This window comes from Narcine bancroftii, chromosome 7 (genome assembly GCF_036971445.1).
Source record: "Narcine bancroftii isolate sNarBan1 chromosome 7, sNarBan1.hap1, whole genome shotgun sequence".
Taxonomy (NCBI): Eukaryota; Metazoa; Chordata; class Chondrichthyes; order Torpediniformes; family Narcinidae; genus Narcine; species Narcine bancroftii.
Window position 1 is genome coordinate 165,605,599 of NC_091475.1, and position 21,640 is coordinate 165,627,238.

The 21,640-nt window shown below is 41.6% G+C and overlaps 1 protein-coding gene across 5 annotated transcripts in view; it reads right to left on the bottom strand.

The window, feature by feature from the left end:
- uxs1 (UDP-glucuronate decarboxylase 1) overlaps positions 1-21,640 on the bottom strand; it is an 84,982-nt gene that overhangs the window by 51,754 nt on the left and 11,588 nt on the right. For all 5 annotated transcript variants that reach the window (XM_069891138.1, XM_069891136.1, XM_069891135.1 and 2 more), the window contains 5 exons: positions 17,738-17,765; positions 10,135-10,183; positions 3,606-3,649; positions 2,294-2,354; positions 1,733-1,913 (listed from right to left, as the gene is read on the bottom strand). In XM_069891138.1, coding sequence (XP_069747239.1) covers positions 1,733-1,913; positions 2,294-2,354; positions 3,606-3,649; positions 10,135-10,183; positions 17,738-17,765 — 363 coding nt within the window. The remainder of the gene's footprint in view (positions 1-1,732; positions 1,914-2,293; positions 2,355-3,605; positions 3,650-10,134; positions 10,184-17,737; positions 17,766-21,640) is intronic.

The window sequence follows — 21,640 nt, forward strand, 5'->3', positions numbered from 1 at the left end:
GGCTTTCTGGATAATAGCCGCTCTCAGTTTACTCCGGCTAACTCCTGTCTGATCATGTCATAATTTGCCCTTGCCCAATTTAGTACATCTCTACAAGCCGCAGTCAAACACATTACTAAAGTTCGCAAAGACAATATTAACTGCCTTATCCTCATGAACCATCTTTGTCACCTCCTCAAACATTCAATCAAATTGATAAAAACATGATCTGTCCCTCAAAGTCATGTTGACTGACCCTAACTTAACATATATGCATAAATCCTACCCTGAAGTCTTCTTTCCAATAGTTTCAACACCATCAATATCAGATTTACTGGCCTATAATTTCCTAGATTATGCTTTTTCTTCACCCTTCTTGAACAAATGTATAACAGCAGCTGCTTTCCAGTCCTCTGAGACCCCTCCTGTTGCGAGTGAGGATGCAAAGATCTTTGTCAAAGCTCCAGAAATCTCTTCACTTGCCTCTTTCAATAGCCAGTGATACATCTGATCAGACTCAAGGGACCCATTCATCTTATTACCTTAAAAGGGCTTTCTTAATGTCAAAATGCCCTAATACTACCAGAACAAAAAGTAGAGACTCTGTTACTCCAAAAACTTAAACAACCATAGATTATAATATCCAAATCCTGCAAAGGTACAAGATGGAAAAGTAAACAGTGAGAAAGACAAAGAGATGCAGATGGGGTAAGCAAGTGGTTATGTGTCGAGTACAAATATACAAAAATGTGATGTTCTATGCTATGGTATAAATAATAGATAGAAAAATTCTTTCAGTTATTATAATTTTTAAAAATTAGACAAATACAGCACAGTAACAGGCCATTTTGGCCCACGAGTGCATGCCGCCCAATTTACACCTAATTAACCTATACCCTTGCTATGTTTCGAATGGTGGGAAGAAACTGGAGCCCCCGGGGAAAATCGACACAGATACGGGGAGAATGTACAAACTCCTGACAGACAGCTCAAGATTCGAACCCCAGTCCTGATCAATGATGCTGTAAAGGTGTTGCGCTAACCACTACGCCAACCATGCCGCTCCTAACAGAGTAGTAAAATGATTTATAGAAGGATCATGGCATTCTGATTCAGGTACTGAAGTGTTAGGAACAGAGTTGTCATAGCCACAAGTTTGGTCCAATAATGCAGGATGCCTGAAATCTCAGAGTACAATGTGCAGCATTGATCTCCTTAAAAAGGATACCATTGCTTTGGAGTTTGAACACATTAGTTCCACGAGCTTTGACTCAAAGAAGTAGTTGCTCAATAAGGAAGTATTGAATAATAGAAATATGTATTGAATAAGGTTGATCTATATTCTCTGGAGTACAGAATAAAGGAAAGGGTTAGGGATATAATTGACACATAACAGATTGAGAGACTGTTTCCTCTCTCTGGTGTCAAAAACCAGATAAACATTCAGCCACTTTGGACCAACATTTGTAATTAAGAGAAACTTGCATTAAATGATTATGCACCTTACACACGTTAAAGAGCAAGAATGGTGAACCTTTGGACACCAAACATTTGAGAGATATAAAGGGAGATAGATAAGTGGACAAGGTAAAACTTTAGTCATGATTTCATTGGATGGAATATCAAGCAGAAGAGACTTTTTTTCTTCAATTTCCAATTTTCTTTAAAATACAATGAACAGCCCTAAAATATAGTGATTTGATTGGCTACTTTTCATGGTAGATTCTGTGAACATGAATAAATTGTAACTTGCCTTCAATATATAATGGTTCTACCACATCATGATTGATCAATTCAAAGTTTTCATGACCAATCCAATGTTCAACGTTCCTTTTCCGCCCTGTGAAGAAGTTGTCAACCACAGTTACTTCATGGCCATCCATCATAAGTTTATCAGCAAGATGTGAACCTACAAACCCAGCACCTCCAGTTATCTGGAATAAAAAGCATGATACATCAATGTAAAGAATAAAATCACTCAATCAAATGCATTTCTGACTGCACACAAGATATGGTTGTGAAAACTGCACTTCAATGACTGAGTGGTCAGATGAGTGGAGATTAAAAAGGAGAAACAGGATTTTCAGCCTCATGATTAACTAGATGGCTATACAATTATAGCATATATAAATCAAATCATATGCACACAAACTCTGAACTGAAATAACAAATTTCTCTCTATAAATATTGACACCGTTATCTGTTCCCAACTAAAAAAAATGTAAAATAAAAAATGAACTTTATTAATTATAACAACTTGTATCATAAATACACACTGCTTTAATGGACAAATAGAAAATTAAAAATAACTTACTAGAATTCTTTTACGATCCTTTTCAGAAAGGAATTTAACCGGAGGATACTTTTGTAACATACTGTTGGAAACAAAAAAAGTCAAACTGTCCAATTTTAAAAAAAAGTAAATACCAACAATTCCATATTCTGATTAAAATACTGGGTACTTGAACTTCAGTTTTGAATTCATGCATCATACAACACTGAATTCCATTTATTAAAATTTATTTTTAAAAATTGTGGCAGCTGCCTCTGTGGTGAGTGGATCAGACAAGAACTCTCATCTGTACAAATGTAAGATCATTCATTTCTAAATATGTCTGACATGCAATTTACATTTAGTATATCCATCAAAGCATCCATCAAGATATCAGTCATCAATATGAATCACAATTGTACACAGATACTTTTTGCAATGCAACTGGAAAGAACTGCAATTCATTTTGTAATTAGATCCACCTGACTCAGAGCACTGCTTGGGTTTGATTTGACAGTGAAAAGCCTGGAGTAATTACAGAGGTAACACGACATTGCTGAGATTAAAACTCATCCTGTCAGAATAAACCAAAGGATAGGAAACCTAATGATGCATAATTCTCAACCAAAATAATGCTGGAGTTCATAAAACACAGTAGTTATACATAATTTATTGCACATTTTTGTATTTGTATATACCACTATTTTTTTTTAAACTTCTGGTTGGATGCTAATTGTATTTCATTAGTTTTGTATTTAATTTGGCACGATGACAAAGTTGAATCGACATTGCATTTTTGTTATAGCAAGGGAAAATACTGGGCAAAGGGAAACAGCTGATATTAAGAGTCAAAACATTTGCGACATCATGAGGACAGCATCACGTTAAAAATCAAATTTCACAATTATGAACAAATATAGATTAAAAACTTTTCTTGAAATAAAACATGCAAAAAAAGCAGTTAATAAATTGCAAATCTGAATGGAGCTAAGAAAATAAAAGTAATTTTTTTTAAAGAAAGTCGATTTGAGAATAATAAGATGAGTTAAAAGTGCCATGGAAAGCTCATGATGAAGATTTGTTACAAAGGGCATAAATTTAGAATCACCATCAAAGGAACAATATTTTAGGAAATGGTACCTCCCATTTCCACTCTGCATTATTGTGAACAGTGAATTTGCTTCATTGCATGAAACAGAACAAAATGAAGCAATTTGGATTTACAAAATCAAAAAGATAATTTATATAAACAAGCCTTTCAAATCAAATGGTTTTGGCCAACTTTTGTATTTCACAAAAGCTCTCACCCTAACTTCTTAATTTCAGTCTATTTAAGCAAATAGAGTCAGTTTACCTTATTTCCATTTCTCTAATTTTTTCTTTCAAGGGCATCATAGCCTAAAAGATGAAAATGCACCAACAGTTTTAAAAGGATGTGAATCATTCCATCTTGTGGAAACATGATAATTTTACAAAGATAGTGAGAGAGCAACAGTGTTCACTTTAGGCGAACATTTTGAGCATATAATGTCATATTTCATTGATAGAGTCCTTTCAAGTTTCATAACAGTAGAGAATCTTGCATATTTAATGAAATTAAATTTACAAAAAAAACGACAATCTTGGTACATGGAATATGTAGTAGACATTTTCCCTTGAATAGCAATAGGACGAATAAATCAAGAATATGCGCTAATGCTTTTTATTTACAACTGATTTTCACCAGCAAACATTCTGCCATTTTGTGCTGCTTCTTCCCACGATAATCCTAGACTATAGAAAGAAACAAAGCTCTTCTGTGGATTTATTCATGAGTTCCGAACGATCAGATTAAGCAGTGTTAATATTAAAGTGGCAACTTTTCAATTTTTAAGTGATTGCTTCCTTCAACATTATAGAAAGTCATTGAGGTGATCTTCATCAGCATATTCATCTGCGGCCAAAGCAACTTTAAATGTTACACATGGGCTTGAGCAAAGTGAAGAACAAGACATCACCAAGATCGGAAAGATGAAATGGCTACTTCATATTTTTATGCATCAGGCACAGCAGGTAAAAGGTCACTTTGAAGGTTCTTTGATTTAGTCACCAGAACAAGAACGAAAATATTAAAAATAGCAAATAGACACCAGTATGAAAAGTTCACCTAGTGTCTGTTTAACATGATTGGTTATTAAGTCTACCAAAGCATTAACTCAAATTAATGACAATTCATGAAGGGTCAACATATTTCATATCATATTCAATATACTAATCTCTAAGGTTTCTGGCAGATGCCATTTTAATTCTTGACCACACTCTCATTTAGATCAGTTTTATAACAACGCAAAAGGTAGGCCTGATGAACCCTACTTCATGTTCGATCTGGACACATTAGAGTCTTCCAGAATCAGTTTCAATTTCTCCAACATTCAGTTACAAGTTTCTGCAGTTGCAACAGGTATAGGCAGTTCTTCTCTAGGTCATCCATCTCTAACATTGGCACAGTTTTTCCTCCAGAAGCACGGATTGATCTGTTGGGCATTTACCTGCATTTTACAGCATATGCCTTGGTGTGAGCTTGCAGGCGCCTCAGATTGACTCAATCTGAGGCGCCTGCAAGCTCACACCAAGACACAAGAGAAACTTGTCCGTGAACTACTCTTTGCAGACGATGCCGCTTTAGTTGCCCATTTAGAGCCAGCTCTTCAGCGCTTGACGTCCTGCTTTGCGGAAACTGCCAAAATGTTTGGCCTGGAAGTCAGCCTGAAGAAAACTGAGGTCCTCCATCAGCCAGCTCCCCACCATGACTACCAGCCCCCCCACATCTCCATCAGGCACACAAAACTCAAAACGGTCAACCAGTTTACCTATCTCGGCTGCACCATTTCATCGGATGCAAGGATCGACAACGAGATAGACAACAGACTCGCCAAGGCAAATAGCGCCTTTGGAAGACTACACAAAAGAGTCTGGAAAAACAACCAACTGAAAAACCTCACAAAGATAAGCGTATACAGAGCCATTGTCATACCCACACTCCTGTTCGGCTCCGAATCATGGGTCCTCTACCGGCATCACCTACGGCTCCTAGAACGCTTCCACCAGCGTTGTCTCCGCTCCATCCTCAACATTCATTGGAGCGCTTTCATCCCTAACGTCGAAGTACTCGAGATGGCAGAGGTCGACAGCATCGAGTCCACGCTGCTGAAGATCCAGCTGCGCTGGGTGGGTCACGTCTCCAGAATGGAGGACCATCGCCTTCCCAAGATCGTGTTATATGGCGAGCTCCCCACTGGCCACCGTGACAGAGGTGCACCAAAGAAAAGGTACAAGGACTGCCTAAAGAAATCTCTTGGTGCCTGCCACATTGACCACCGCCAGTGGGCTGATATCGCCTCAAACCGTGCATCTTGGCGCCTCACAGTTCGGCGGGCAGCAACCTCCTTTGAAGAAGACCGCAGAGTCCACCTCACTGACAAAAGGCAAAGGAGGAAAAACCCAACACCCAACCCCAACCAACCAATTTTCCCCTGCAACCGCTGCAACCGTGTCTGCCTGTCCCGCATCGGACTTGTCAGCCACCAACGAGCCTGCAGCTGACGTGGACATTTTACCCCCTCCATAAATCTTCGTCCGCGAAGCCAAGCCAAAGAACAGCATATGCATTCTGTTGTTTGCTCTCTCTCACTGCAATGCTTTTATAATCCCTTCTTCAGGTTCTCCTTATTTAACCACCAGCCATCATCCATACCTCATCTCTCTAGCAATTGCTGCTTTGCCCTAGTAGAGATATTCCATCAACAAAACACAGTGCTGGAAGAACTCAGTGGGTCAGGCAACATTCATGAAAACAATAGGCAGTTTACATTTTGGGCCAAAACCCATCTTCAGGATATGCCAGAACTGGGCAAAGGAACACAGGCTGGCAGGAGATAGGTGAACACAGGTAAAAGGGGGAAAAGAAAGAAGCTAAGAGAATATGGGTGTGGTGAATGTCTGCCAAGCTGCCTGTCTCCCCTCTGGCGAGCCTTACTGTACTAACATTGGCTGTGCATTATATCTACTGTTAAGGACACTCCCCTTGGATAGAACTGTATATCCATCTATTGTCTTTCATTATTGTACCATGAGTTTCTGCTAATAAAAGCCATGATTATTGTTTGACCACGTCGTCTTTGTCTACTTCATCAACTGGCACTTCAAGGGGAAAGGGGCAGAGGGCTGAGAAAGATGCACTCTGATCAGAGGAAAGGAAAGTGGCGAGACCTGGAAGTTGAAGGCAACAGACAGGAGAAGGATGGGGGAGGAGAAAGAAGAAAAAGAGGAGGAATGGGGCCAGAGAGATCATGGAAAGCAAGGAGGAAGGGAAGAAGGGAGCTTCTGAAAATTGGTCAATATTGGAAAGACTACCAAGGCAATATAAGGCATTATCCTCCAATTTACACATAGCCTTAGCATAGCATTAAATTAGGCCATGGACATATTGGTGTGGGAATGGGAAGTTGAATTGAAGTAGTTGGCCACTGGGAGACAGAACCATAGAACATTACAGCACAGAAACAGGCCCCTTCAGCTATTCTAGTCTGTGCTGAACCATTTTTTTCCTAATCCCACTGATCTGCACCCAGTCCATAGCCCTTCATACCTCTCCCATCCATGTACCTGTTTAAAATCTTCTTAAATGTTACAATTGAGCCTGTATTCACCACTTCAGCAGGCAGCTCATTCCACACTCCCACCACTCTGTGTGAAGAAGTTCCCCCTAAACATTTTCCCCCATTCACTCTCAACCCACATCCTCAGGTTTGTATCTCGCCTAACCTCAATGGAAAAAGCCTATCTACATTTACGCTGGCTATCCACCTCAATTTTAAATACCTCTATCATGTCCCCCTCAGTCTTCTGCACTCCATGGAATAAAGTCCCAACCTGCTTAACCTTTCCTTATAACTCAGTTCCTGAAGTCCGGGCAACATTCTAGTAAATCTACTCTGCACTCTTTCTATCTTATTCATATCTTTCCTGTAGTGAGATGACTAAAACTGCGCACAACACTCCAAATTTGGCCTCACTAATGTCTTATACAACTTTACCGTAACATCCCAACTCCTACACTCAATATTTTGATTTATGAAGGCCAATATGCCAAAAGCTCTCTTTACAACCCTATCCACCACCTTCAGGGAACTATGCATCTGTATTCCCAGATCCCTCCATTCTACCACACTCCTCAGTGCCCTACCATTTACTGTGTATGTCCTTTCTTGGTTTGTCCTTCCAAAATACAACAGCTCACACTTGTCTGCATTATATTCCATCTGCCATTTTTCCAGCTGGTTCAGATCCCTCTGCAAGCTTTGAAAACCTTCCTCACTGTTTACAATGCCTCCAATCTTAGTGTCATCTGCAAACTTGATGATTCAATTTACCACATTATCATCCAGATCACTGATAGATGACAACCAACAATGGTCCCAGGACTGACCCCTGAGGCACACCACTAGCCACAAGCATCCAGTCTGAGAAGCAATCATCCTCTTTGGCTTCTCTCATCCAGCCATTGTCAAATCCAGTTCACTGCTTCACCATGAATAGCTAGCGTCTGAACTTTCCTGATTAATCTCTCATGTTGGACATTGTCAAAAGCCTTACTAAAGTCCATGGAGACAACATCCACAGCCTTTCCCTCATCAACTTCCCTGCTAACCTTCTGAAAAAAAAACTCTATACGATTGGTTAAATATGACCTATTACGCACATGGCCATGTTGACTATCCCTAATCAGTCCCTGGCTATCCAAATAATTATACATCCCATCTCTTAGAACACTTTCCAATAATTTAGCATACTAATAATATCAGGTTCACTGGCCAATAATTTTCAGGGTTAATTTTGGAGCCTTTTTTTAAACAACGGAGCAATGTGATATACCCTCCGATCCTCTAGGATGACCCCTGTGGTTAAGGACATTTTAAATATTTTTTCAATTTCTATACTAGCCTCCATTAAGGTCAGAGGGACTATCTTGTCAGGCCCTGGGGATTTACCCATTCTTATTAAACCATCAGCCAACACTTCCTCCTCTAATCTGTATAGGTTCCATGACCTCACTGCTGGTTTTTCTTGCTTTCCATGACTGTGTGCCTCTTTCCTCTGTGAATACTGATTAAAAGAAAAACATGCAATATCTCCCCAATTTCTTTTTGCTCCATACAAAGTTGACCACTCTGATCTTCAAGGGGACCCATTTTGACCCTTACTATACTTTTGCTCTTAATTTACCTGTAGAAACCCTAAGGATTTTCCTTCATATTGTCCTGCCAAAGCAATCTCATGTCCTTTTGTTTTTAAAGCCCTGATTTCTTTCTTGAGGTTTTTCTTTCAGTTTTTATACTCCTTAAGTACCTCATTTGCTCCATATTCTCTATTCCTTCTATACATCTCTCTCTCATATTCCTAACCAAATTCCCAATATCCTTCAAAAACCAAGGTTCCCCATGTCTGCTAATCTTGCCTTTAATCCTGACAGGACCTTTGAAGGTCCTCCACTAACCTTGCACATCCTTGACCGAAAATTTGTTCAGGACAATAAATCCTGATTCTGGTCACCTCATTATAGAAAGGATGTGGAAGATATAGAGAGGGTGCAGAGAGGAGATTTACCAAGATATTGCCTGGATTGGGAAACAAGTCTTATGAGGCAAGGTTTTAAGACTTCTCTGGAGCGTAGAAGGATGAGAGGAAACTTGAGGTGTCTACAAAATTATGAGGCACAGATATGGCGGACAGCCAACACCTGTTTCCTCGGATCAGCAAACACCAGAGGACAAATGTATAAAGTTAAGTTTAAGAGAGACATCAGGGGTATGTTTTTTTTATATAAACACAGAGTTGTGAGTGCCTGGAATGCCTTCCCAGGGATGGTGGTGGAGGCTGAAACAATGGTGGAGAAATTTAAGAGACCTTTAGACAGACACATGGATGAAAGAAAAATAGAGGGTTTATGAGGTAGGGAGGATTTAGTACTTTATTTTAAGGAAGGAATAAGGATCGGCATAACATGAAGGGCTGAAGGGGCTGTACTTTGCTGTATTGTCCTATGTTTTAAACCCTTCCATCACTTTGCCAGAGCAATCTCATGCCTTCTTTTATCCCTCCAAATTACCTTTAAATGTTTTCCTCCATTTCTTAGTATAAGAAATGTCTCTTATTGTCTATACCAACTACTCTCAACGGGGGCCAGACGACTCCTCCCCCTAAACTCTTGGGGCCAAAGCACATTTAAGGGGGACCACGGACAGAAATCATAAAATATTTTTCATGTTTTGATGTAGTTGATAGGAGAGAAGTATGAAAGAAACCAATTAAACTTGACTGTTTCACAGGGAAGGGGGCTCATAAACTTTGAGCAGAGTCCCAAGGGGGCCATAGGCTAAAAAAAAAGGTTTGAGAATGGCTGGTCTAAACCTGCTATGCACCTTCGTCTTCTTAGCCAGGATCTTAAACAACTTTTTTCTTCTTCTTTCCAGTTCACAAGTAGTCTTTGACCTGAAATGTTAACTTGGTTTCTCTTTCCGCAAATGCCTCCCAACTTGTGGTGCATTTTCAACATCTTTTTGTTTACAGATGCCAGTATTGCTTGGAAAGGATTGCGTCAACATAACTTCATCTGATCTACAAATTACTTTAGTTTCTAGAAACCCTCAAAACTAATGTGGTCATGCAATAATTGGCATATTGCAATGTCATCAATATTCAAAAATTTTACAAAATGAGACCTTCATAAGCCACAAACCACTACACAATGCTAATAATCAGTCTTTTCATCTGTATGGAATAGTTGGAACAATTTTTTCTATTGTTCTTAAAAATAGGTCATGATTAAAAGTCAGTTGACTGACCTCCTCTATTTTCCTCTCAATTTTTTGTTCTCCATTTTCTTGCAATGATCTGTCACAAGGGAAGAGAGAAAAAAATCAGTTTAAATGCAATTAACAAAAGTTAAGGATGTTAGAAAACTATAATAAAAACAGAAAATACTCCAAATATTCAGCATTTGTGGAAGTAAAATCTGAGTTACTAACAGGTTGATGCATATATATCAGAACCAGCTTGTTCTGACAAACCAGAAAGGCTGATTATCAGAAATGTTTGAACTCAGCATGGAGTCCCAAAGGCTGTAATGCTCCCAATTTGAAGACAAGGTTCCCCAAGCATATATTAGGCTTCCTAATGCAAAAAAAAATACAAAGAATTAAGTGAAATCCCTACATGCGTACTTAATTGGAAACAGCAGAAGTAAATTGTTTAGGTTTATGGAGTCATTCAGAATGGAAAGTGCTCTTATTGTTACAAAAGACACTTGGTCAAAAATATAGATGGGAAGAGCTTAGAAGAACACTGGTCAAATGGAGGTAAATGTAACTCGCCCAGAGGCAAGCTGGCTGGCATGGACTAATTGGGTTGAAGTCACTATTCTAAGGAAGATCACTACATTAAACTTTTTTTATAAATTTAGATTTTATTGAGTTCTTTAAAAATGTTTCTCCAAACCTTTAAGTGTTAAAGTTATGTAAATCATAAGTTACAAGCATAAACTTATCCATAAAATAGAAACAAACATCCCAGCAAAAAATATCAATATACAGTACAACTCCGATTATCTAAAATGGTCAGGACCGGGCCTATTTCGGATAAATGTTTTTGTTTTTCGGAGAACTGGTCATTTTTAAAAAGCAGCCCAGTAGCAACAGCAAATCACTTGTAACAGTGTTTAAACAACAACAAACAACAAGGGAAGGCTTTTAAAGCATTAAAATAATGTTTAATTCTCACCAAAAAAAATGCTGGCCGTGCCGATCACCACCAAGGACCCACTCATGTTAGGAGACTAAGGGTCCTGCTCCTCCCCAAGGTCCCTGCTGCCACCACCGCCAGGAGCCCGGGGTCCCTGCTTCCGCTGCCAGGAGCCCAACATCCCCAGTCAGTTCGGCTCCGAAAAAATTTTGGACAAATAAGGAATAACTGATAACTGAGGATTTCGGAGAATCCGATTTCTGAGTTGAACTGTAATAACCATATGTGTTTATTTAGATATCTAATGACATTAAAAATAAACTGTTCATTAATGTGCTTTGCCACCACATCCACCACTATTCCCCACACCCCAAGGAAACCTATAGATGTCTAATTTATCAAAATGTTTGTAAGACAGATATTCAAATGCTACCCCTTTGGCCATTTCTGAATCCCACTCCTGAAATGATTATCCCCCAATTTCTTCCAACCTTTAAGTATAATTTGTCTTCCTACCATCATACTAGTCTGAATCTAATTTTGAGAGTATTTATCCCTTAATAACCCAAATGTGTCTCCAAAGAATTTGAATATCTTCTTTTCTTTCTTTTCTTTTCTTCTTTGGCTTGGCTTCGCGGACGAAGATTTATGGAGGGGGTAAAAAAGTCCACGTCAGCTGCAGGCTCGTTTGTGGCTGACCAGTCCGATGCGGGACAGGCAGACACGATTGCAGCGGTTGCAAGGGAAAATTGGTTGGTTGGGGTTGGGTGTTGGGTTTTTCCTCCTTTGCCTTTTGTCAGTGAGGTGGGCTCTGCGGTCTTCTTCAAAGGAGGCTGCTGCCCGCCAAACTGTGAGGCGCCAAGATGCACGGTTTGAGGCGTTATCAGCCCACTGGCGGTGGTCAATGTGGCAGGCACCAAGAGATTTCTTTAGGCAGTCCTTGTACCTTTTCTTTGGTGCACCTCTGTCACGGTGGCCAGTGGAGAGCTCGCCATATAATACGATCTTGGGAAGGCGATGGTCCTCCATTCTGGAGACGTGACCCATCCAGCGCAGCTGGATCTTCAGCAGCGTGGACTCGATGCTGTCGACCTCTGCCATCTCGAGTACCTCGACGTTAGGGGTGTGAGCGCTCCAATGGATGTTGAGGATGGAGCGGAGACAACGCTGGTGGAAGCGTTCTAGGAGCCGTAGGTGGTGCCGGTAGAGGACCCATGATTCGGAGCCGAACAGGAGTGTGGGTATGACAACGGCTCTGTATACGCTTATCTTTGTGAGGTTTTTCAGTTGGTTGTTTTTCCAGACTCTTTTGTGTAGTCTTCCAAAGGCGCTATTTGCCTTGGCGAGTCTGTTGTCTATCTCATTGTCGATCCTTGCATCTGATGAAATGGTGCAGCCGAGATAGGTCAAACAACGCGGCGCGGGCTACACACTCTACTGGTCTGGCAAGCCTTCGGATGAACGACGCCTATCTGGTGTAGGCTTCATGGTCAAGAGCTTCATTGCCTCCAAACTCGAAAACCTTCCGACAGGCCTCTCGGACCGAATCATGTCCATGCGACTCCCACTTCAAAACAAGCGTCACATCACCCTCATCAGTGTCTATGCTCCAACCCTCCAGGCGGAACCAGCAGAAAAGAACAAGTTCTACACCGACCTGCGCAACCTCATCCAACGTACCCCTACAGCCGACAAGGTTGTCATCCTGGGCGACTTCAACGCTCGTGTTGGCAAAGACTCAGAAACCTGGCCAGGAATCCTGGGCAAGCATGGCGTCGGCAAGTGCAACGACAATGGGTGCCTCCTGTTGGAGCTCTGCGCAGAACAGCGGCTTGTCATTACAAACACCCTTTTTCAGCAGAGGGACAGCCTTAAGACCACCTGGATGCATCCCCGATCCAAACACTGGCACCTCCTGGACTACATCCTGGTGCGAGAAAGTGACAAACAAGATGTGCTCCACACCAGGGTCATGCCTAGCGCGGAATGCCACACTGACCACCGGCTGGTTCGCTGCAAGCTCAACCTTCACTTCAAGCCAAAGCCCAGGAACAATAAAGCCCCCAGAAAGAGGTTCAATGTTGGAAAACTGCAGTCAGACGAAGCGAGAGGAAACTTCCAGGCAAACCTCAAAGCAAAGCTCGACGTTGCAACCCGCCTCACGGACCCGTCCCCTGAAACCCTCTGGGATCAGTTGAAGGCTACCATACTGCAATCCACTGAAGAGGTACTGGGCTTCTCCTCCAGGAAAAACAAGGACTGGTTTGACGAAAACAGCCAGGAAATCCAGGAGCTGCTGGCAAAGAAGCGAGCTGCCCACCAGGCTCACCTTACAAAGCCGTCCTGTCCAGAGAAGAAACAAGCCTTCCGTCGCGCATGCAGCCATCTTCAGCGCAAACTCCGGGAGATCCAAAATGAGTGGTGGACTAGCCTCGCCAAACGAACACAGCTCAGCGCGGACATTTGAATATCTAAAACTTCAATATGTATCATAGTTCAAAATTGTTGAATTCTGGGACAAGACCAAAGCTCATGTACTAAGTCTTTTACCCAGCTCACAGCACCAACATTCAGGGGTATTTTTCAACCTTAATCTATGTAACCTCGCTGGAGTCCAATAAACAGTGTAGAATCTTAAAACGAATTAGGCACACACTGATTTCTTAACATTATTTCATGTTTTTAACATATTTTAAGCAATTTGATAAAATAATTAAGGCTTTTTTTTATTTGGAATGGTAAAATGTCCACACTTGATTACAATTGCCAGTTGAAAGGTAGGGGTGGGAGGCTTAGGTTTGCCAAAGTTAATGTACTATTATTAAGCTTTTCTTTTTAAAATATTTTAGTGAGTTTAACATACAAGCATAAATACATAGTTAACAATTACATAATAATTCATTTGTAAACAGGGAAGTATGTAGAAAAAAAGGCAATGAATAAAAAGTAGATAAAACTACATCAATAATTGCTTTATACCTCAAAAACATTGAATTAAAATGATCTATGCACCATGTAAAACCCATATGTTGAAATAACTTGTACAAAATAAAGGAAAAAAGAAAAAATAAATAAATCTAATTTATCTCCTCCCTCTAATCAAGGTTACCTTATAAATTAATTTAAAAAGTAATAACATCGAACCCCCAAGAGAACAGGCAATGAACAGCTGGCACATACAATAATTGTACTAGTTGGAAGAATTACTTTGGCTTGGCTTCGCGGACGAAGATTTATGGAGGGGGTAAAAAGTCCACGTCAGCTGCAGGCTCGTTTGTGGCTGACAAATCCGATGCGGGACAGGCAGACACGATTGCAGCGGTTGCAAGGGAAAATTGGTTGGTTGGGGTTGGGTGTTGGGTTTTTCCTCCTTTGCCTTTTGTCAGTGAGGTGGGCTCTGCGGTCTTCTTCAAAGGAGGTTGCTGCCCGCCAAACTGTGAGGCGACAAGATGCACGGTTTGAGGCGTTATCAGCCCACTGGCGGTGGTCAATGTGGCAGGCACCAAGAGATTTCTTTAGGCAGTCCTTGTACCTTTTCTTTGGTGCACCTCTGTCACGGTGGCCAGTGGAGAGCTCGCCATATAATACAATCTTGGGAAGGCGATGGTCCTCCATTCTGGAGACGTGACCCATCCAGCTCAGCTGGATCTTCAGCAGCGTGGACTCGATGCTGTCGACCTCTGCCATCTCAAGTACTTCGACGTTAGGGGTGTAAGCGCTCCAATGGATGTTGAGGATGGAGCGGAGACAACGCTGGTGGAAGCGTTCTAGGAGCCGTAGGTGGTGCCGGTAGAGGACCCATGATTCGGAGCCGAACAGGAGTGTGGGTATGACAACGGCTCTGTATACGCTTATCTTTGTGAGGTTTTTCAGTTGGTTGTTTTTCCAGACTCTTTTGTGTAGTCTTCCAAAGGCGCTATTTGCCTTGGCGAGTCTGTTGTCTATCTCATTGTCGATCCTTGCATCTGATGAAATGGTGCAGCCGAGATAGGTAAACTGGTTGACCGTTTTGAGTTTTGTGTGCCCGATGGAGATGTGGGGGGGCTGGTAGTCATGGTGGGGAGCTGGCTGATGGAGGACCTCAGTTTTCTTCAGGCTGACTTCCAGGCCAAACATTTTGGCAGTTTCCGCAAAGCAGGACGTCAAGCGCTGAAGAGCTGGCTTTGAATGGGCAATTACTATGCTTTTACTATTAAGCACTTAGCACATTGGTCTCTCTCTCCAGAGAGAGCACCTTCTTGGTATCATATTGAGTATTCTGCTCTTTCTCCTTCTCTCCATTACAATGTTTGTCTATCAAGTTACCTCCTGAGGCAAGATCTCACTGTTATATCACATATGCATTTGTTCTGGAATAAATTAGCCAGATTATTTAAATTTAATTCATATTTGAAAGAAGCCTCGAGTATTTGGATGAATCCAAAGTTGTGTATTGTGTATTTTTTCTGGAGGGAATGACAAGGGAAAGGTATAATTAAATTGGGAGACCTTTATAATGGTGGCAGTTTAAAATCTTTTAATCAATTCAACAATATGATATCTTTAGATCACAATTTGGAGACATCTTCAATTGCATCATGTTCTACACACAACTTTTGGTTCTACACAGCTACCTCCACAAGTTGCTACAATATTGTCTACTGTACTGGCTGGTCACAAAGCCTCATTTTATTATTCAGTTTTATCACAAATCTCAGGGGATTAACTTCTGTTGGGTCTTAAAAGAGCACAGGAAATAGACCCGAGTGTGTTTTGAAACAGAAGAATAGGACACAATTTGTAAAAATATTAAACCTTTCTTGATATATTTGGCACTTTATTACCAGATTTAAAGATATTGTGATTTTCACAACAATGGAATATTGCTCACACTAAAAACTATTTTTGGCAGAACCCATTAGATCTGTAATTAATTCAAGAGGGCAGCAGTTAGTGCAGCGGTTAGCTCAATGGTATTACAACAACCTGGTTTGAATATGGTACTACTTATAAGGAGTTTGTATGTTTTCTCCATGTCTGTGTGGATTTCCTCTGGGTGCTTCGGTTTCCTCCTAAAGTGGAAAGGGTTTGTAGGTAAATTGGTGTGTTGAGGCAGAACAGGCTCATAGGCAGGAAGGACCTATTACTGCACTGTATCTCGCAATTAAAAAATATAAAAACTAAATGTTAAAATATCAAAAAATGCTGGAACACACACCAGATTACACTGCATCTGTGGAAAAGGAAAAGGTCAAAGAATCTTACCAGAACTGGGAAAAAGAGAAAACAAATTAGTTTTAAGTTCCATAGGATGGGTGACGAGATGGATAGGACAAAGTGACTATCTCAGATAGGGCATCATTCTTTTGTGTTCCTGTAAATGAAAAAGGTAAAAAGTGCTACATCTGGATTTATGGGAAAGTGCCATGGACAGGGAAGTGGTTGATGGGAGGTGCAAGAGTGACTCAGGAAATGGAATGGGACCAGTCCCTTCTCAATGCTGAAAGGAGAGGGATTGGAATGACATACAGTATCTAGTGGTGAAATTAAAGGTGAGAGAAACAGCAGATGAAGTTGATGGGGAAGAAAGTATGGACCAGGAAAACTGTACTTTTGTCCTGACCAGAAGGAGAAAAGATAAGGACAGAAGTGCAGTAAATAGAGGAGGGTTCTATTAATTTTGGTAGATAGACAACCACAGTAAGGAAGACGTAACAGAAGGCAGCTGTGTGAACAGATCCAATGGAGGAACTGAGAATGGAATGAATTCCTAAAAGGCAACAGGGTTGGTGTAATTATAATTTCTGCTGGGAGTCTGTAGTCTTGTAATTCAGCTTTTCTTCACTCATCCTTAACAATGCCCAACCGGATGGACATTTCCTATAGCTCCTACCTGCAGGAAATAGCTTTTATATGCCACTTTGGCTTTACTTTCTCTAATTGTTCTTATTTAACCTATCAACTAGTTTTTCTTGGTTTCTGGGTTCTGGCAAAGGATCATGGAAAACCGTTGAGGATCCTCACAGCATCTTTCAACTACTCCTGGCAGGTGATAGATACAGGAGTATCAGAGCCTGAACCACCAGGCTGAGAAATTACTTCTTCCTACAGGCAGTGAGAGTGCTAAACAACTAAATGATCTGCTCATACAAACTCTCCAAGATTCTATTTATTAAACAATATTTACTTTATTTTTATATCTGTATGTATGCACTGCATGTCTATTGTGTCTGGTTGTGTGTTTGCACGTTTTTGCATCAATCAGAACACTGTTTTGTCAGGTTGTTCTTCTATAATCTGACGATAACAAACTTGAACTTGGATCCAAAACATTAACTATTTCTTCTGCCACAGATGTTGCCCAAACTGTTTCTAGCATTTTCTGTTTCTTTTTTCACATTTCTAGTAGATGCAATTTTTTAAATGTATTTTTTTTTTAACCAATGAGCGAATTATAGACCAGACAATCTAACTTCAATGGCTGGCAAGATTCTAGAGTCCAGGATGAAGTTTTGAAGGCACAAGATAAAACATACTGAAGGCAATACAATTTTCTTCAGCGTAGATCTTGCTTGATAATCTGTTAGGAGTTCTTTGAGGAAGTGATAAGCAGGATAGACAAAGGAGAGCAAATATTTCAGCTTTTAATGCATTGGGGATAGGCTATATTCAACATTACCAATACAAACAATACCATTCAGCAGGAAATAGTTGCAAAGTGTACATTACCTCATGGTGATAAAGTTTCCCCAGACAGCTGCAATATAAAAAAAAGTATTTACACACCAGAAAGAACACCAATAATAGCATTTGTACTTCACAGTCCACATCGGAAAATCTACAATAACCCAAAGTCTCTAAAATCAAATAACAGTTCTTTTGAATGTTTTCTTAATGGAAACATAAGGGAGTTTGAATTGGCTGTATTTCAAACTACAAAGTTAAAAGGTTCCCATCAGACATATCAGAAGGTTTAATGAAAAATCCATTGTAGATCCAATAACATTTCCAAATAAAATAAAGTTGCCGAAAGGAAACAAAAACTTCTAACCTTAAGCATTATAGGGATTTCTTAGTCCAACCCTTTCTTCAAATATTCTGAGAGAACATCTTTAAACATTCCAAGCAACTTTGCACAAGAGTATTGGGCATTATTATTAGAGAGAACATAAATTTGTTTAAAGTTGCAAAGGCTGCTTAAGGAGATAACAGGACAAGTGAACATCTCGGATGGGGCATCATTATTTTGGACCTTGGATGGTAGTAAATGCAAAAGGTCATATTAGTATATCAAGTAGATTAGGAGGCACATAAACATTATGCAAATAAATGTGACTTCATGAATTTTCAATTCTATTCCATTTTAAAGCTTGATAAAGGGCATGCTTTGTTTTCGACACACTGATTTCCTTAATTACATTATTTCAAATATTTGCAGAGTGTTCAATTTGTTACCACACAAATTAAATTATTTGAGTAGAAAAATACATTTATCTGGATGTGTACAAATGCTCATTATAAGCACAATTCAATTACTTCACCTCCAACCATGTTTTTTTTGCCCTAGGCAAGGTCAACTATTTTTACCCCCTGCCACCCACCCCCCCCCCCAAAATTGCCAACTTTGATTTTGTAGAAAAACTGAAAAGCACGAAACTTGAAACTGCTAATTTTATTTTAAATTGCAAGATTAAGAAATATATATCAATCTTTGATTATACTGTATTTCTCAAAAACAAAATAAAATATTTTGGTACACAAATCATTTTGAACTAGAGGGCACTTCGTAGAATGTATAGCTGTGGCAAAGGCGCAAAGCTGGGGGAAAAGAGTGGTGAGAGATGGAGGGATGCGCTGGGCTCCAGCGACCCAACAACAAACCATGGTTGCAGAGGCAAGCTACTATCCCATTGCCTCCTCGAGCCAGTATGAGTTAGTGTATTTTGACTGTGGGCATACCAATAACTTGGGTAAAGGTTAGACTTGCTTTGGGTAATGTTCCAGTGGAAAAAAAGATCAACATTTTAATATTTCAGTGGAGAAGATTTTAAAAGAGGTCGACATGCACTCTTGACATAGCACTGAGGACATCTCATTCCTGCCTGTGGCTCTCATACCCTGTAGCGGCCCGTTAACCGGGACTCGACCAGGCACACAAGATGATTGACGAATGTGGCGACCGCACAGATCCAGTGGGAGCCATTGACCTTCATATCAGATGACCACCTGCATGCCGGGAATAAAAGTGCAATGCTGCCATGACGTCACTCCCGTCATCAGCAGCTGGGAGAAAATATAAGCAGAGCTGCTAGAGCAATAAATCAGTCTTCGACTTCTTGGGTGTGTCATTCTTTCCACAGTTCGTGATAGCGCACACGCTATATTGGTGACCCCGGAAGATCCAACCGGTAGTTGGACCTGAAGATGACAGACCAAGTGGCTCTTCACGCATTTTTGTTGAAGCTGCTAACTTTCTGGGCATCGCAGCCACACGTGTGGTTCGAACAGGCCGAGGCCCAGTCCCACCTTCAACAGATCAATGCCAACGACACACGTTACTACTATGTGGTGAGCTCGCTTGACCGGGACACAGCAGCAAGGGTCATTGACTTCTTGTGGCAGCCTCGGGAGCAAGGCAAATACAATGCCCTCAAGGAGTTATTAACCCACACATTTGGGCTCTCACAGCGTGAGCACACTGCCCGATTACTGCATATGGACGGTTTGGGGGACAGGGCCCCATATACCCGTACAAACAAAATGTCTGCTCTTGCTGAGGGGCAGACTTTCCTGGAACAGCTGCCCGAGGATATCAGATTCTTGCTCCCCGATGAGGACTTCATCCCAGGTAAAGAAAGAAAACAGCGCCTCAGTGGAGCAGATCGCTAGGCCCCGCACACAGCTAGCAACAAAATCTCAGCAAATGGACCACCCAAACCCAACAGTATTGCTACTATCTCCAATGATGGGGTGTGGGGGCCCATTGTTGCTACCCACTCTGCAGGTTTCAGGGAAATGCCATGACCAGCCATCGTTACTGGCTGCAGCAGTTGGCCAACGTGACAGCCTCATCCACGTGTGGGACTCTCTGTCAGGAAGGTGTTACCACGTTAACACCAGCTCTAAAATAAGTTTCCTTCCCGCCTCGGCCTACAACACCCAGAATGGCAAGCCGGGCCCGGCACTCAAGGCAGCGAACAGCACCACCATACGAACTTTCAGCACCCGCACTATCCCGCTCCACTTTGGCACCAACAAGTTCAGATGGATATTCACAATTGCGGCAGTGGCACACCCGCTCCTGGGAGCAGACTTCCTGCAAGCCCACTGCTTGCTGATGGACCTTAAAGGGTGGCATTTGGTGCATGCCAGGGCTTTTCACCACTGAGAGAAGCCAAGTTACCTGCACCGCACCTTGACTCCGTTACTCTGTCTGACAATGCATTTACACAGATCCTAGTGGAGTTCTCTTTAATTGTGGTGCCACAGTTTTCTTCCTCTGAGCCAAAGCACGGGGTAAGGCACCACATTCTTACTGATGCCCCCGCTCCACGATAGGACGTGCCACCTTCCCCCACAAGAAGCTCGCGCTCGCCAAGGAGTTTTAAAAATGGAAGAGCTGGGGATAGTGCGGCATTCAGACAACCCCTGGGCCTCCCCCCAGAAGGCAGCATGAGGGTGGAGGCCATGTGGTGATGAGCACCACCTCAACGAGGCCAGCACACCTGTCAGATACCCCATGCCCCATATCCAAGTCTTTACTACTAACTTACAAGGGGCACGGGTATTTTCAAAAGTCAACCTTATCAGGAGCTATTACCACATCCCGGTCTATCCCAATGACATCCCGAAAACCTCCATCATTACCCCTTTTGGACTATTTGAATTCCTGAGAAGGCCCTTTGGACAAAAATGCAGCCCAGACCTTCCAGAGGCTGATGGCTGTGATGGGCCGGGATTTCTCCTTCATATTCATCTATTTGGATGATATTTTAATCGCCAGCTGCAATCACACGGAACACAGGGCACTGATTAACACCTGGGTGTCGAGATTCAGAGTCTGGGAACATATGACTTCCGACAGAGGTACACATCTAAGACGACTGTGCAAGAATTCGGGCTAACTATAAACCCTACTAGTACCAGTTCAGGTTGGAAACAATCGACTTTCTGGGGCATTGAATCAACTGGCATGGAGCAAATCCCCTGCCCAAAAGCCCCGTACAGTGAAGTGGCTGCAAGAATTCACCAGTATGATTAACTTTTATCACCAATTCATACTGGCAGCTGCCCCCATCATGTGCCACCTTTTCGCACTCATGGTGGTAAAAGGTAAAAACACTATCTGGGACAATGAGGCCTCAGATGTATTCCAGAAGGCCAAGGACATACTGGTCAATGCCACCCTTCTGGTACACCTCAGGCCAGAAGCACCAACGGCTCTCAAGTGGATGCCTCCAGCACAGTGGATGGGGGTGTGCTGGAGCACTTCATCGAAGGGCAATGGCAGCCCTTGATTACCTTTAGCAGGCACCTCCAGCCACCCGAACTCAAATACAGCGCCTTTGACTAGGAGCCATTGGTGCTGTAACTGGCAGTCAGGCACTTCTGGTATTTTTTGGAAGGTAAACA